The 17,890-nt window shown below is 34.1% G+C and overlaps 2 protein-coding genes across 9 annotated transcripts in view; one reads left to right on the forward strand and one right to left on the reverse strand.

Moving 5' to 3' along the window:
- Positions 1–1,417: 1,417 nt before the first annotated feature.
- Positions 1,418–3,754, reverse strand: LOC108969591 (endothelial differentiation-related factor 1 homolog). Of its 4 annotated transcripts, none has more exons than XM_018934391.1 (5): positions 3,609–3,754; positions 3,292–3,476; positions 2,407–2,567; positions 2,201–2,342; positions 1,418–1,848 (listed from the first exon to the last, which is right to left on the reverse strand). In XM_018934391.1, the coding sequence occupies exons 2-5, from the start codon at positions 3,413–3,415 to the stop codon at positions 1,835–1,837; spliced, it is 441 nt and encodes a 146-aa protein (XP_018789936.1). In that variant the 5' UTR covers positions 3,416–3,476; positions 3,609–3,754; the 3' UTR covers positions 1,418–1,834. The 4 variants fall into 4 exon arrangements, with proteins under 4 accessions (XP_018789936.1, XP_018789935.1, XP_018789938.1 ...); XM_018934390.1 differs by having other exon boundaries at positions 3,292–3,534; XM_018934393.1 differs by having other exon boundaries at positions 1,418–1,845; positions 3,292–3,534; positions 3,609–3,753.
- A 410-nt stretch (positions 3,755–4,164) lies between these two features.
- The window catches only part of LOC108969634 (tyrosine-protein kinase Abl), a 66,679-nt gene continuing 52,953 nt past the window's right edge, over positions 4,165–17,890 (forward strand). For 4 of the 5 annotated variants that reach the window (XM_018934477.1, XM_018934480.1, XM_018934479.1 and 1 more), the window contains exon 1: positions 4,165–5,603. In XM_018934477.1, coding sequence (XP_018790022.1) covers positions 5,279–5,603 — 325 coding nt within the window. In that variant the 5' untranslated portion in view covers positions 4,165–5,278. The remainder of the gene's footprint in view (positions 5,604–17,890) is intronic. The other variant, XM_018934478.1, reaches the window with a different exon arrangement.

A 17,890-nucleotide genomic window follows, 5' to 3' on the forward strand; every position in this document is an offset into this window, starting at 1 on the left:
AAATATTTCGTTAGGATATTAATTTTTTTGCGTTGGCACTCTTGTTAAAAATCAAATTTTTCAATCCGATTTTGCGAAAAACTGTGATGGTTGGAAAAACTGGCTTAAAAATCGAAAATCCTATTTCTAAATCCAAAATTGTTACATAAAAAAATCTCAACCCTAGTAAACAGTTGTAATAAAATTTTGTGTTCATTTAAGCATCATAAAATATGTATTATTAAAAATGTTGGTTAATGCTGTTGAGGCTGTCACAGTTGGACGGTTGCAAACCAATCTTCCGGTTACCCAACACTCGTGGGTGCTGTTATAATCGTGTCTTCGTTGGAATAATTTCCGAATACACTAAATTAACCTCTCAAATAATATTACAATCATTCCAAAATAAGAAATCCTACCGATTTTCAGTTAGTGTCTTGCCAACAAAACTTTGTACTCAGAAGAATTCTTTCACCAGAAAAAAACGCCTAAAAGCATGTACCAATTATTTCAGAAAGTAAGGTTCAGTAATACGAGTACAATTCATTAGCATTTCTTAGTATCATTAGTTGGTAAAACCCATTTCAATACCTATTAACAAAAACAATACATTTCTCATTAAATTTTACTTTATTTCTTTGATTTAAACCATAAAACATCTATTATATAATTATTGCTCATTGCGTGTGTATATTATTATGGGTATACAAACTACTACATTCATATACAATATATTTAATCAATTGATTTTTATATTGACCATAGTTTGGTATACATAAGGAAGAATTAAGTTTAATATTTTTGGTTATTGTTGTCTTCTATATCTGTGTAGCGCACCGATTATTACATGTTGCGAGTTGTGTAATGTTAAGTGGGCGATAATCTTGAGATTATATTATTAGGAGCCACATATCCTTAGTGCAGTGGAGTAGATGTAAAAAATTTATAATTTAGCAGAACGTATCCATTACACCGACGATATGTAAAAACGCATCACTTCATGCTATTACAAAAGAATTAAAAAAATGCTAAGCTAAGAGGGACCAATTAATTGTTATTATTCCGCACGCGATTTATAACTACGTGTACCATAACTGCAATAGTAAACTTGTCAGGCCAGTGGAGTTTACCGAAATTGTGTTCGCCAAATTGGGAATGAAGAATTTTGGCATTGAGTTAGTTACTCTATGTTAATACCTCACATCCCAGTTCTAATAAAATCTCGTGGCGGCAGTGGGTATCTAACAGTCTATAAAAGTATGCCTATGCTACTATGTGGAGACCTAAACCGAAAGGAAATTACAAAATTGTGGCGGTTGCACTTTGTGTACACATATATTTACATATATGAAGCAAACATCTAAAAAACAAAAACAATTTATGTATATTGCATACAAATCTTAACACGTCCATATTTTCCGAATTTCGTAGAAATCACTTCGAGACCTTAAATATCGTTTTATTAATAAAAATCTTTGATAACATCATTCAAGTTCAGCTTTAAATTTCATTACTTCGTAATAGTAAGAAATATTATAATTAACGACGGATGTATGTATGTTTATAGATCAGTTGTAATATCCAGCATAGTTTATAAACTACATTTAAGTTTTGAGCATGATTGAAGTTTAATGTAAAAATCTTTATATTGTTTTTTTGTTTTTATAAATATTCATTATCATTTCATAATCTTAGTATTTTGCTAAAAATTTGGGCTTTTTAATATGAAGTGGTGTGAGCTCAAAATTTATGTGTAGTTGCACATAAATTGTATGAACATTTCATGTTTACAGTTTCCATTTTGTTATTTATTCTGCTCTACTCTGGTTTGTATTGTTTGATGTTAAAGGGCTGCTCATGATGATGCTGCTGAAAGCAGAATATATTAGATTCGAATTTGAAAACAAAAAATTAAATCAAATAAAAATGTGTTTTATGTATGTGTATGATCATATGAAATTGAAAAACTGCTCCTTGACAAGAGTGTTGCTTCCGTTAGGAAGAAAAAACTTCTCAGCCTCCCGATAATTTTACTTGCGTTTGCCGCTGGTGTCGTAAGCGTTTCAGTTGTTTATGGCATGAAAGTTAGTGGCATTCATATTTGCATTTACATTAGCGTTTACAATGGTTGCTGTTGCGATATGCGTTTAATGGATGTTGTTTTTTGGTTTGTTACTACTAGCGTTGCCACTTGCAGCCGCATTGTCAACTCATTTCTTACCGGGAGGCTGCAGCGGTTGGCCGCGATCTTTTCCACGTAATTTTATGCCAATCACACGTTCAATCTTGCCCAAAATTAAGTTATTAGGAATGCCGCGGCCCGCTTCATAATCCGTGACGACTTGTTGTTTTTCACAAATTTTCTATATGAAGGAAAATATTTTTGTTAAAATTACTTGAGGCCATTACGTAGTTACTTGTACTCACAGTTGCCAAATCCTTCTGACTAAGACCTTTCGACTGACGACCCTGCATTATTAATTTGCCAACGTCTAATGGAATTTTGTCATGTTTTAACTCTTCAGTCTCACGATCCAGTTTGGCAGTGTTTTTTGTGGTTATATGTTGCTTGTTGGTGCCCGCACCATCTAATATAAAGAAGGGAACATGGAATGATTCTAACAAATACTGTATTTATGCTGCTACAACTACAATCGCCCTGTCAGCTGGAATGGCTGTTTTTTGCATTATTTCTGCAACGCTCCACACAAACACATTTTATAGAAATATTTTTTTAGATTCGATTTAAAAAAAAAATTTTTTTAAATTAAAATAAATAAATCTTTTGCACATAATATAATTCATAATAATAAAAATATGGAGGCAAAATTAGCCTGCATAAAAATAAACATGATATAAATATCATGCCCACTATTGCATTTGACAGTTCGATTTGTCTACCACACACGAAATATAAGTGCGATAAAGTGTGGCAGTCGAGAGCAGTGCTATAGCAGTATCTTATGACATTTTAACTTGCAATTATATACGATGATGAAAATCACGAAGTTGAAGTGCAAGTATTGTGAAATTGGAAGCATGCTACGCGAGATAGATCAAAACAATAACACTTAACGCCCGGAAACTACTCGGCAACTGCAATGAACATACGTATATACATAGAAACACACACACATGTTTTAGCTTCCATATTCAGTTATACCTCTAAATATACATATGTATATCGGACACCTCATCTATACAATTGCGTAAAACTTGTGCTTTTTGCACAAATCGGTTTATGTAAATATTTAATTAGAAAACTGTGCCACCGACTCACTGAAGACGTGTCTTTATAACCATTTAACTCACATTTTTGTGTTGTTTCCACGGGTACTCCTTGTCGTCTGGCATGATTAACCACTGTTTCTGATTTAGCCGCACTGCCTTTGGGCGCCTTCTTGCGCAGAACAGTAACTGTGTCCCAATCAGACATCTTCTTTTTTTTCTATTATAACGTTAAGTAAAATCGATTGTTTTCCTCAAACTTAAAGCTCCTATAAATTGAGATATATGTKCCGAAATATCTACTTGAATTTATTGTTTCTGAATGTTCTACATATGTTGATTAAAAGAAGCAGTTTAAAAAGTTAGCATGTAGGAAATTTGGTCAGCTTTATGTTACTTACACTTTTGATAGGAAATAACAAATTGTTTATATAGATTTATTTCAAAACTCTCTATTAATAAAGTATTTTTCGATTCCAGAAAAATCCGAATTATATGTGACGAAATTTAGCTACTTTTTCGTTTGACAGTTTATTTCGTGTGATTTTTCGTTTCAATATTGCCAGGTCAATATACTAATTTGTGCATGCGGTCCAGAGATATATGATCGAAAAGTAATCGAATCGAATTATTTTTGCAAAATTCGTATAATGGTTTAAAAAATTCGAAATCGATAATTTGTTTTATTGAAGATAATTAATTAAATCTTAAAATATCTGTCACTTCCTAATACAATTTTTAAATTTCTTGTTTTGTAGATTGTTTGCAAACAAATTTCGAATATTAGTTTTACTAAATATTTCCAAATTCAACCGTGTGGTTTTGCGGTTTGTTTTGATGACATTCTTTTGAAAGAGCGGGATAAGTATATAACATTTGTGATGTATCTTTGAATGCACTGTGAAACATTTGGACAAAGTGAAATTGGAAAATTGTTTCAAACGACGAAGAACGACGAGTTGAAGCAGACGATTTTCATAATCGCTGCATATAAAATTTTTGTGAAGCCTCAATTAAACATTATAAATTCTATTGATATAATTGAAAAAAGCGAGTAACTTTAAAAGCAAATTTTTTGCTATTTATAGCACGATTTTTTCGGCTTGTGCGGGAACGTTCCCATGCAGTGCTTCCGAGCGTAGATTAAAGTGCAAGTGTAACATTCGAAAATGTTTGCAATGTAAAAAGTTTCGTACACAAATGAGTTTGTAGGCCTTTACAAACGTAAAATACATAAAACCTACAGTGAAATTTATATTACAAGAAAATTGTAGTGAAAAATACCCATTTGTTCTAAAGTCTCTATAATCCAAAGTCAAGATTTTGGTACATAGCAATAAAACTTGTGTTAAAAAGAGGTTGGGTGCAGACAAGTTGCACTTGCATTCAGGTAGGGCGTGTTTTCTTATACGCGTCGCCGCCGATAACGATACAGTATTTTCAGTATATAATTTAAAGAGCTAATGCAAAATATAAATATACCCATAAAATCGATGTTAATTTTTCTAATCAGAATTGTTTATCTCTTAAAAAAGGCAATAAAACAAATATTAGCGCCGCTAAATGGGGAGTTGCGCAAAGTAGAGAAGAAAAATAATTGCAACTTCCCTTTTATAGGCATTTTATGTCTACTACAAAGTGCGAAGTAACGTAGAAAAGGCGAATTGAAAAAAGCGTAGAGTAGTGGAAAGTGAGTGCATAATAAAAATGTGTAAGAAATCCTTATATTAAAGGGAAATTTGTATACATAATATAAAACCAAAAATGTATGTAAGGTAAAAGTAGAAATATACAATCGTATTATATAAATGCCGGAAGTTATATACGTGTAGAGGAAATTATAAAAAACGTCGGACTTCCGTTTGCGGTTTGTGCCCTGTTCACCGGAATCGCACTAATTTCGGTTTCGGAAGCTAAAATTTTTGGGTCTCGTGCACACGCGCAATTAGTTAAATCCCTGAGCTACGGTTTCCCATTTGTCTGAAACTGAACTAAAGTGTTTGACCGCTAAGGATCGAAATCAAGCTTAAAGCGTATACTTTTCCCTCGATATAGTTACTAAGCTGGCAATATGGGCGCACAGCAGGGAAAGGAGCGCGGTTCACATTCCAGCGGCGGTGGTCATGGCGGCACGGCCAGTTGTATTGGTGTGCCAAGCAGTGGCAGCCCAGTCGGCTTGTCGTCGTCTCATGGCATTAGTGTTGGCAGTGTAAATGCACTAGCTGCTGGTTCCACCTTGCGCGGTTCCCGCATCAAATCATCAGCTACACCAGCATCTGTGGGTGGGAGTTCACATCGTTCGACTACCGCTTCGGGTAGTAGCATTGGACATACATCTAAGGACAATCACAGCCGTTGCAATGCCATCGGAATGAACATTTTCACAGAACATAATGGTAAGTTTCCTGCCGGTCTGGCTTTAATACGTACATATGTATATGCAAGTAAAATAAATACTCTAGGTACTATTTACATAATGGGATGTAGGTGCATTGTACTTGTAAATATGTATGTATATATGTATAAATGAACAAACAAACGCATTTAGCTACATTTTATTGTAATTCTTATTGTCTCCTGTGTTCATGTTACTTTCTATTTTATATTTGCGACTTTCGCTCCTCTTTATATGGATAACTAAATGCTGCATTTTTTCCACAGCTTTTATGCGGGTGGCATATTGTGTCTATTGTTTATTATAAAGTAGGGTGGATTTTTTGCTAGCAGCTGTTAAATATGTTTGCCGGCCGTAGTTGCACCACCATTGTTTGAATGCCTCTTGCCGGGTTAGCTGGCTGCCATTGAAGGTTGCTACAAGTACGTACATAATATATATATGTACATATGTACATTTATTAAACGCGTGGGTGCTTTTCAAAAGATTACATGATGTTAATGTCTCAAACAATTTTAACAATATCCTTATATGCAAAAATAGCTGTGTAAATATAATTTCAAATATTTTAATAAAAATTATACCCAATTATTAGAATAAACTGTTAATATAAGTAATTTAAAAGAATAAAAAAATGTTAGCTTGCACCCTTGCTAGACCACCCTACACAAATAAAAAACAAGTAAGGAAGGGCTAAGTTCGGGTGTCACCGAACATTTTATACTCTCGCATCAAATACCGTATTTGTGTAAAGTTTTATTCCGCTATCATCAGTGGTTCCTAATGTATATATTATACAGAGAAGGCATCAGATGGAATTCAAAATAGCGTTATATTGGAAGAAAGCGTGGTTGTGAACCGATTTTACCCATATTTCGTACATGTCATCAGGGTGTTAAGGAACTATTATATACCGAATTTCATTGAAATCGGTCGAGTAGTTACTGAGATATGGTTTTTGGTCCATAAGTGGGCGACGCCACGCCCATTTTCAATTTTTAAATAAAGCCTGGGTGCAGCTTCTTTCTGAAATTTTTTCCGTAAAATTTAGTGTTTCTGACGTTTTTTGTTAGTCGGTTAACGCACTACCGTTTTTGAACTGTATATGGAAATGCCTGAATGAAACAACTCTGTAGAGTTTGGTTAACATAGCTATAGTAGTTTCCGATATATGTACAAAAAACTTAGTATTGGGCGGGGCCACGCCCACTTTTCCAAAAAAATTACGTCCAAGTATGCTCCTCCCTAATGCGATCCTTTGTGCCAAATTTCACTTTAATACCTTTATTTATGGCTTAGTTATGACACTTTATATGTTTTCGGTTTTCGTCATTTTGTGGACCTGGCAGTGGGCCGATTTTGCCCATCTTCGAACTTAACCTTCTTATGGGGCCAGGAAATACGTACACCAAGTTTCATCATGATATCTCAATTTTTACTCAAGTTACAGCTTGCATGGACGGACGGACGGACAGACAGACATCCGGATTTCAACTCTACTCGTCACCCTGATCACTTTGGTATAYATAACCCTATATCTGACTCTTTTAGTTTTAGGAYTTACAAACAACCGTTATGTGAACAAAACTATAATACTCTCTTTAGCAACTTTGTTGCGAGAGTATAAAAATGTATATACAAGAACGTGATTTCGATGTCAGTGGTTTTGGCATGCTATAGTAATTCGATCCGAAAAATTTAATCTAGTATAGTGGCGTTAACTTGAAAAGTAACCCTTGCGAAAATTCAGTAAGATATTTTGTCAAATAAATTGAAATACCTTGTAGGGTATCCGACGATTCCTTTTTGGTGTTGCAAGCTTCGTGTCAAACTAAAAACACCCTCTTCTGTGTACAATAAAATACCCATAAAATTAATATTTTTTCGGCTTTTTACATTCGTAAATATACACATTCAATTTCCTAGAAACATTTTTTTGCTTACATAAATCTTAATTAGTCGCTGACATCTGATTTTTCTTCCATTGATTTTGAAGTTATGATCGTCAGTAACTCGTTTAATTGTATGATTTATTATTAACTTCAAACAAGAAGCCTGCTTTGGTGGTAAATATACAACCACTCATGGCATTGCGTTAATACTGTTGTATATTTATATGGACTTACATTTACATACATGCAAGATAAAAGAAAATATAATATACATAAACAAACATGTATTAAAAACATATATTTAAAAATCTTATGTACATACCTAAATAGACATACATACACATGTACATAAATGAACATTTAAAAATTATTTTTGCATCCACATATTCCAACTTCATGCTCGCCCTCTTGTGGTCGCATTCTTTGCTGCATATGCTCTTTGCACTTCATACGCCTCTGTTGTTGCCCTTCGTCATGTGGGTGGGGTTGTTTCGTACTCTTTGCTTACTGTTGCTTTTGGTATTTACAAAATTACATTTAAATTTCCAAACAAAACACGTCGCCACATTTTATATTGATGAGGGAATAAGGAAAATGCCAACAAAGAAAATAAATTAGTACTAACACACATACATTTGAACATGTATATCAAGCCGACAGTATTTTCAATAAATTTTTCAAACAAATACCCAGGGGATGGTGTATCTTTAAAATTTCCTCTATACTTACTAAATAAATAACTATATATATGTATGTATGCATGTACATATTTAAAGCGGCCTAGAGTATAGTCGTCACTTTTAGATTTTTGTTTGTGTCTCTACCGGCGGCGATATTAGTCAAGCTCCGGAAGACATTTTACGCATTTACGCATTTTATTCTATTGACACGTTTCCCGAAAATGACCTTTTATTGCTTCATCCGGCGTTTATCGCCAACGGCTGCACGAGACCACGACATAGCTGTGCTTTAGTGTGCCGTCATAGGGTTACAACTAAATGCATTCAATCGCATCGAGTCGAACCATATTTGGTTCAAACGTTACCCATATACATAATTGTGAAATCACATCAAGCGTGCACAAATTGCTTTCAAATGAGGCCACTAAAGCGCTGTGAAGACCCTTCAACGCTCAGTGAGCTTGAATTCCTGACAAAGTTCAAAAATATAATTGTAACTAATGGAGCTGCCATCAAACATATGTATTTATAAGCACATGAGATCCTATTCATTCGATTAGTGTAATAAATATTTTATCATGGTATTTGAAAATCAGTAACCGGTTTTATTTTATTAAAAATAAGGAGCATACCAACCTATGAGAAACGTCCTACGCAATTGAAAAAAGTTCTGTGTCTCATGAATTTTATTTATTAATTCACTGCTTAAATAGAAAAGCATATGGCAATTGAAAAGTTGTATAAGTGTACCCATGTGATATGCGCCTATTGTTCCTTGCGCACATTTTATTTGAAACTCAGTAGAATTTGAATCAAAGTTGAAAATTTCTTCTACATACAAGTGCACACATATGCGCATATTTGTGTGCCTCTTACTTGTTAAGTGGCTTCATCTGCCTTCATTATTTTAATTCCCATTTCCACTTTTTTATTTGAAAGCCTCGAGGCTTGCCTCTTTTTTATAGCGAATCTTTCACACTCATATCTGTTATGCACCGCATTTGCGTGACAATTACTTGGTTGAAGTGTTGCTGTGGACCTTGAGCACAATTTGTTTCGATTTATTCGCGCATATGTTTTGCAAGGGAAACGCCATGAATTGTATTTGTATGAAAGTGATTTTCATATCAAGTGCTATACTCGTGTGTATTGTACTTGTACAGACCGATGAGAATTCTGTATTTTATTCACTTGAGTTTTTTTTTTAATAATTCAGTTTTATTTTATTATGTAATCGTAACTTTCTATATTCTATTATTAATTTTTTCATTTCTTAATATACTTTTGAGGCAGTAAAATTAATAAGTTTATTTAACTTATTTTTTTATTTAAATAAATATTCTACTTAATTTTTTGGTTTTTTATTATTTAATTGTTTTGATGAATAGAAGCTCATAAATCGTTTCACTCTTCTCATTATGTTAAAAAATTTAACAACAAAAAATGGAACTACCCTAATGTAAGTGCACAACGTGTACATATACATATTTTTTTAAGTAGTTCATGTATGAATATTTTGTTTTTGTTTATTTTTTAAGCTGCTGGTTGGCACATGGCTTATCGCCTTGGAGCCTCATTTCACTTATATACTTGTTTCAATTAAGTTAAGCACCAAATAAGTACCCAGTGCGAATTTATAATAATATAAATAAAGGTACCTACATACCATTTGAAAAATTGGACTGGGACAACCGCGTAAACCGAAGCCATAAACATCTTTCCTATACTGCTTCCTAATCCTTCTTTTTGTTCGTGCAAAGTTTGGTCTCCATATGCCAAGTATGTGTGTGATAACTTTTTGTTTTTATGTAGTGATTTTTACCATAGACAAAAATTTAACAAGGAGTTTGCTTAAAACTTTGTGTTCGATGTCGCCGTAGAGTTTTTGCCCGTCCGGGTCAAATTTGATCAGGGGGTACAATGAATTTTACGAACTGTCCTAAAAAAGTTGTTTATATTAAAAAAGGTAAAAAATCATAAACTGAAAGTGATGTTAAGATTCAGAAATTTATTGAACTCTTTTCAAATGAATCTATGAAGCATTAATGGAAATACAAAAGGTGTAATTGAAAAATAATTATTTGTGATATTTTTTGAAGTTCTTTAACCTATATTTTTTTAAGAAAAGAGTATTTCAGTATTTTTTATTTTCCCAAATTTTTCTTGCAGGGTTTCTATGAATAAAAAAATATAATCTAAGTGGGCTTTTATATCACACATTTTTGCGGCTTCTGTTTTTGTTATTTTGCTTCTATAAAGCTAAAGTACATATAATATATTACTGCTGCAAATTTGTAACTTTGGCGAAATCAGAAAGTGTGGATAAATCAAAAATATTGTTGTTGTTTCCACAGCTCGATCTTATCTATTGTTTTTGCTTTTCGCACACTTTCAAATTTGCATATTTATTGAGTAATATTTCTCTAATATAACACTCATTGATTTTTTTCCCCACCTATCCAAGTACAAACACATGTACATGTGATATATGTACATATACGTATGCCTGCATAAATTTAACATTTGTAAGCATATGTATGTACTCATATCTACACATGTCAATACTAATTTCTAAAGTAGATATGCGAAGTTTAATTGTCGTCACTTCGTGCTTGGCTATTCCATTTTATTGTGTTGTATTTGTGTTTCCTCTTTCTTGTCGTTCGTGTCGTCATCAATGCTGATTCATGTTTTCCGCGTAACAATTAAAAATTACAATAATCACTTTTTGATGACTGCCGGCCGCCTGGTCTGTATGTTTTGGCACAGACCGTCGTGTTATGCGCCCCTCTCCCGCTAGTCATTATTACATGTTATCACCAAAGCGAACAAAAGTGGGCTTGTCATTTGAATTTCTAATTAGGTGAATTTCTTGTGCTTAATTTTATTGCCCCAAAATTAAAAAAAAAAATAATAATAAAAAAAATTTACTATTTATTATTTGTTTCGGCGTGTGAATCTGTTGTTATATTTTATTAAATATTTGTTTGCATTTTTTCTATATGGATATATTTGTACATATGTACACACTTCTCTACATATGTACATATGTGTTAGTTTGTGGTCGAGATTATTTTCACTTTTCTCCTACTGCTCAGTAAAGTATGTAAGTTCTTAATTTTCGTTCTGCATAACGGGGCATTTCGATAGGCAAAAATTTATGACATACTAACTATCAAATCTATTGCTATTGCCATTACCAAATCTGTATGTGAGCATTTGTTATCATTTTTATTATTTTGATGTATGCTTGTATAAGTTCATTAAATTTAAGACTTTGCTCCCAACTCAGTTTGTATAGTTTTTTTGTAAATTAACAATATTAAACTACATATTAATTTTTTGGAAAAATGTTATGTTGAACATGTACTTTATTTTTAGAATATAACACAATCGTCTTAATACTCGCTCTACTTAATTTAAAATTACCGCAATTACGAAAATGCAGTCGGTATATGTATGTGTAAATGGGATATGTTGCCTCTTCGAAATTTTCATAGAAATGAAAACTGCGCTGTCAAGCTGCTGAAGTGAAGTGACATACTAATTAGTATACCATATATATTGCTTTCCATAAGCATTTTAATATGGAGTCTCCACAGGCAATAGGCACGGCAATACAGTTAGAATAACATAAATTTTATCCTTCGAGATGCCCCGTAAATCCATATGAAATATAAATATAATAATAAATTTTCAAAAATTCTAACATTTGTATGAAGTCTCATTTCGAAATTTTTTTAATCCTACAAAAAAACACAAGTAAAATGTACACTGTGGGTAAAACTTAAAATAAGTTGAAATTTAATTAATTTGAGAAAAATTGTTCAAAAAATTAAATCTCAAAACTCTTTTAATGTTTTTTTCAAATTAGTTTTTAGTTAACTAGTATGTCTCACATTATTACTTAATCTCTTTTAAACTTTTTACTACATACTTTTATATAAAACAGCCCAGTAACATATAATCGAGGTTACTTTCCCAGTAAAATTACAGTAATTACTCTTTTGTGCAACTCTGCTCAAGTTTTCATTTTAATAGCTGCTGTTAGAGTGCGCCCTACAAACTGTTCACATGCGTTGAAATTTTCGATTCTGGTTTTGCACTATTTTCAAAATTTCAATTGTGTCGAGTTTTGTCTAAGTTTTGCGAGGGTACCTATTACATATGTACATACATCCATATATGTATCTACATATATACCATAGAGCCATGTACATACATACTATATGTGAGCTTGTTGTTGTTGTTGTTGTTGTAACGGCAGAAATCTGCCGAGTTGACAGTCCTTGGCCGGATAAAAATCCGGATCCGTTCCGGTTTTCGTAGACCCGACTGTCGTGGGAACGGATATGTGAGCTTGTAGTTGTCACTGGCATGCAATAACGGCAATTCAGCGGTAATTTTTTTTTGATTCAATGCAATGATAGTTAATGTGTGTTTTTATGTAAAAGTGTATCTACTATACATCTACTTGTGTACGAGGAGTACGTGACAGCGTGTTCAGACCCTGCAGGAAAACGAAAAATATTAACAAACGCAAAAGCTGAACTTTCAGTGATTGTGATTTATGCACAAGTAGTTGTAGTTCCAATTATTCGGATTGATGTTTGGTGAAATTTTCATTTCTAACTGTTAATGAAAGAAGGTGAAAAATGTTTTTCACTTTGAATCTCTTGTGGTGGATAGATATCTGTGTACTTAAGAAATTATATCCACTTCTGAATTCGTAAAAATCGATTTTTGTATCGATTATGAACGTTGAAGTTTATCCAGCAAATAGTTTCGTAGACAAATGTATATTTGTAAAAATTTTTAAATTATTTTAATTGGCTCCCAAAAGTTTAAAAGCTTTTTTTTCGAAATGCTGTGCACTAAGGCAAGAATATTTTTCTGAAAAAGCTGAATCGATCGACCTGAAACTTACAAGCGACCTTATTTAACTTTTTCCACCACTCCGAAGAGGAAATTTTCTCACAAAGTCTACTTTTCTGTTTGAAAACATGACATTTTGTTAAAAAACGGAATTAGCATCTGGATCATTATTTATTTTCATCTAAAGTTATAACAAGTTTTCCGGTGGTCTTTCTTGAGATTGGTTACTGTATAGAAACTAATATTTTTTTATTGAATGACTCGCCGAATATTAAACAACACAAATTCTGTGAACATATTTACATCATATTTAGTTACTTATAAAATGAAATGCTTCTTCAAGCAAAAAATCACAAAATATAGTTTTTTTGTTTTGCATTTCGTTGCATTAATTTTCAATACTATCTTATTAAAACTGGACTCAAACTGCCTTTCTTCTTTACATAACTGTAGTTTGTTGAATAGTTTTACATAACTATAGTTTGTTGAATACACGTGTCTTTCTGCAACAAAAAACGCCACTTTATCCATTGGAGCAAAATATGTGATTGTAAAATTTCCTACACGGCAAGCCTCTGACCATCCATCCATCGCTGCAATTCACACTCGCATTTGCAATAACACCCATCCGATGGAAGTGTAGATTAGTTGACTGTCAGTCAAGGCAGACAGTAAGCTGGATGAAGACATAGATACGTTTGCATGTTTGTTTGTAGTCAAGTGGACGAATGGATAGTTTGTTTACTCATTGCTTAGTGGGCTGATGGTGATTGTCTGCTGCTGACTTTTTGTGTTTGCGCGATTTTACAACTTCAATATGCAATGCTGCGCAAATAGTAAACAGAAATGCAAAATTAGATGAGCAAAAGCAAAGCAAGCAATATATACAGTTACATACTTATGTTCATATGGAGTGCCCACCGTACTTCCACCGACCAAATGAATGAATGAACGCATCAATAGTTGGTGGGATGCTTTGTGTGTCCAAAAGGGCGTATGTGTATGTATGTAGGCATGTGCACAAACAAAGCTACAGGGGAGTATTAAAAAATTTGCAAAGTAATGCTGCTGTGTAAATAGACAAGCATAGCGTTACATACATACGTGCTGAATGCCTACAAATATACTCTTGTCTGCGTATAAAAGTCGGTAGTGCAAGCAATAGTGATTTGCCATTTGTTCATTTTATTAGTGTGCTCTTTGGTGCCACCATTGCTGCAGTCCGTTGAATACTTGAAGGCTTACATATTTTATTACATAGTACATATGTATGTATGTATGTAATGTGATGTGGTCACAATGTTTTTGCTCGCGCAATCACAGCTTGTCCCGTGTTTAGCAGTGGTTTTACCTATGCGTATACTCACATACACATATAGTACATCTATTCATAGGCGTATCTATTTAGTTGTGCGGTTTCCAAAGCACACTTGCAACAAATGTAATTAGATACATTTGGCAATGCGTGTGAATAAGCGCAACTTTACGCATACACTTACCGTTTGTCTGTCTGCTAGTTGGTCCGTTGTTTGTTCGCCTAACTTGTTTGTGCGCTGCTTTTGATCTGGTGTGATCTTTTGGTATGTCCGTATCACTGTATGCCGACCGCTTTGCCTATAATGGACTTGGAATGGGAAAAATCACGTAAACAAGTGTCTCGAGAATGGCGAATTACAGAAACTGCCTGCTTACGCATTTGTTGTGTTTAAACATCATTAAAATAAGTGCATATATGTATATTTTGATATACTATACAACAACAAATAGTTAATCGGTATTTTAAGAAAGCTAAAGCCATTTTAACAGAGTCATATATGATCTTTTAGCGTAAAAGGTACTTAACATAATTGCCATGCAAACTTTGTAGATGATTTACCACATAAGCTGAGAAGAATATGGTCTGAGCGAGATATCGCGCCACACACAAAATATTATCTCGATACTACAGTACTAACCTTAACTAGATTATTGTCAAAGTTATTGGCATTTGCTTCAATTTGTATCAAAGTGACGCCACCTCTGTTATTTTCTAAGCATCATTGGCAAATGAAAAATTTTGAGGGCACTATAATTCGACTCATAAACTTTGAACTCGAATAAAAGCTGAAGAAAATTGTCACTCGAATGTGAAGTTCAAGGTCGAAGAAAAGGCAACAAAGCTTCACACATTGAAATATCATCTGATCAAAATTGAACCGGACTAACAACAGCATTTACACGACTTTTAAAACCATTAAAAGTTTAATCTAATTGCTATATATTATATTTGTTATAGACTGCGCTGGCACGGACTTCAGTACCTTCAGCGAATGACTTTTAATGTCTTCATAACTCAAATCGCGTTCTCCGCGAATGGCGAATTGAGCGATGACTCTCATTTCGTGTTTGGCCAAAAAGTCGGAAACACTCATGCTAGAATGAGACGGTACATAAAACTTGTGAAAAACCCATAAAGTTTTTAGCCTACAAATCCGGTCGTTTACGATGAAATTGTTTCACGCAGACGGTTAAAACAACCTAGTACTAGATTCAGGTATCTTTCTGGTACCAACACGAAATTTTCAGACATGTCATTAACAAAGGTGGCTAAGGAAAGTTTTCGATAACTTCAGGACCTCCACTGAATTCCTTGGGCCCCTCAAATACTTGTGCTCGTGATGAAGTAGACTCCTCAAAAGTCTTCTGCGACGTTTTTAACACTTCCGTAGCCGTGATTTCATGGGAAACATAAAATTTCAAGAAAACTCATTCTTCTAGTTTAAATGGATCAGTTCATGTCACATTTGTTCAGAGGGAATGTTTAGTACAATACTTATTACATCCAAATGACGCTGAATACGAAATATTCATTAATTATTGCTTATGCAAATATTCGTCGGTTGAAATAGGTGATTTTATATAACAAATTCAACATATCAAATCTACCGATAGTTGAATGTAAACTTCTCCCGCGTTTTCACCATTTTATGGAATCTGCTTTTATGAGCGAAAGATCAAAATGATAATTTCTACATGCATTTACTAATGCATATGTACATACATATGTATATGTAAGTAAGCAATTCGTTACAAATTCTGCTGTCATGAAAGCATTAAACGAGGCGTAACCCCCTTCCCTTCGAATAGCCACAGCAAGCAGCCTCTCACTTATCTAACATATAGACGAGCATTTGAAGCATGATTGATGAATTGCATATACACCTATTGATCAACCGAAAACAGCATCACGCTTTGATTTTGCATGCTATTCACTATTCCAACTGAAACCTTACGTCTGTGTATTGCATTGCTTACTTACGGTACTTTCAATAGTTGTTATGCAATAATGACAACTGAAACCACAAACAGAGCACTCATTAAAACCAACTTGTGCAATCATAATACTATATTATATAAAACGGGAATTTGAGCTAACGAGTTGAATGTGTCTGTGTGTAGACGTTGTTGTTGTTAAATAATCGCACAAATTTCATTATCAATAAAACGACAGAAATTGCAGCAAACACACGTTGTCAGCAATTTTGAGCAGAAAATATTTGCAAGTCAACCGAAACAACCAAACTAAGCAACCATGAAGGCGATTCACCAGCGATTCAATAACACCTGACACACACTCACTCACAGGAGTCGTTCTTTTATTCAACATCCTTCAGTTGGTATTGGCGCTTTTGCAACGACTTCAGCACTTCAACACTCCGACATCCAGAGTCAGGGCCAGGGGCAGGGGCAGAGTCAGCACATTTGTCTAAGTAGACACTTCAGCACACTTCAGCGCCAGCGAGCAGAACTTGACTTTAGCAATACAGTGCGAAGAATATCATGCCAGAGACACGCGCAGCACACAAACCGGCAGCAGTGTGGTGGTAAGATTGCCCGAACTCGGTCGTGTAACGGTGAATCACCCACAAGCTATTTAGGCGTGAATGCCGAGTTAGTAGGCGAGGCGTAAGGACACTACGCTGTCGCTGCAGCTCCAGGCGTTGCTCAAACGTGAACATTATGGTGTGGATTCATATGCCATATTATGTGCATGTATACGTTTTTATATAAGTATATATGTATGTACCATACATGCTGGGCTCTTTCCTATTTATAGCGTGTTTACGCTTGTGCTCTGGATCGATCGATTGATTTATAATTAAGTTTATTGCCTTTTGTGTGTGCCGATGACTTCGAGTGCGCCTTTTGTTAGGTGTTATAACCAGCTTTCGGCTTTCGTCACATGTGCTGTTGTTGTTCAATGCTGCTCCCGTCATTTAAGCGTCCCGTCAGTTTACTTGATAAATGATATTACTGTGGCAGTTGCCTGGAACTGGGATAGATTTTCAGTCCTGCTCTGCACTTGACAATCTAATGCCGACATGTCTCTCATGACGCACAGGGTGATGTTTTACTCGAAAATTTCGCGATGAATTAGTTGAAATTTAACTCTGGACCTGATGTATATTAATTTTAAGTTGTTCTACCTTTTAACATGAACAATAAAAATGTTTCCTTTTAGACGATGACTAATCCAAGTTAAGTATACAGATGTGGATTTACATAGTCGGCATTGTTCTACCAAATTTTGAAAATTTCAAACGTCAGTTAAACTACAGTAAAAATCTCGAGTAGTTAAGATTCGTTGTTGTGTTTGAAAAGTCTCTGTTTAACTGTTGTTTAAGATCGATTTGTAACAGGTAATGAGATCGAGGCAGGCTTGGAGTCAGATCAAGTTAACCTAAACTATATCGGATAATGTTAGACAATATATCGAATAATGAAATTGGGTTGAGTCTTCAGTTTTAAATTTCAACCGACGAAACATTTCCATAAACTCCTCGGCAACCAATGGTTAAGTA

The sequence above is a fragment of the Bactrocera latifrons genome, unplaced genomic scaffold, assembly GCF_001853355.1.
Source record: "Bactrocera latifrons isolate USDA-ARS-PBARC rearing strain unplaced genomic scaffold, ASM185335v1 scaffold_26, whole genome shotgun sequence".
NCBI classification, from domain to species: Eukaryota; Metazoa; Arthropoda; class Insecta; order Diptera; family Tephritidae; genus Bactrocera; species Bactrocera latifrons.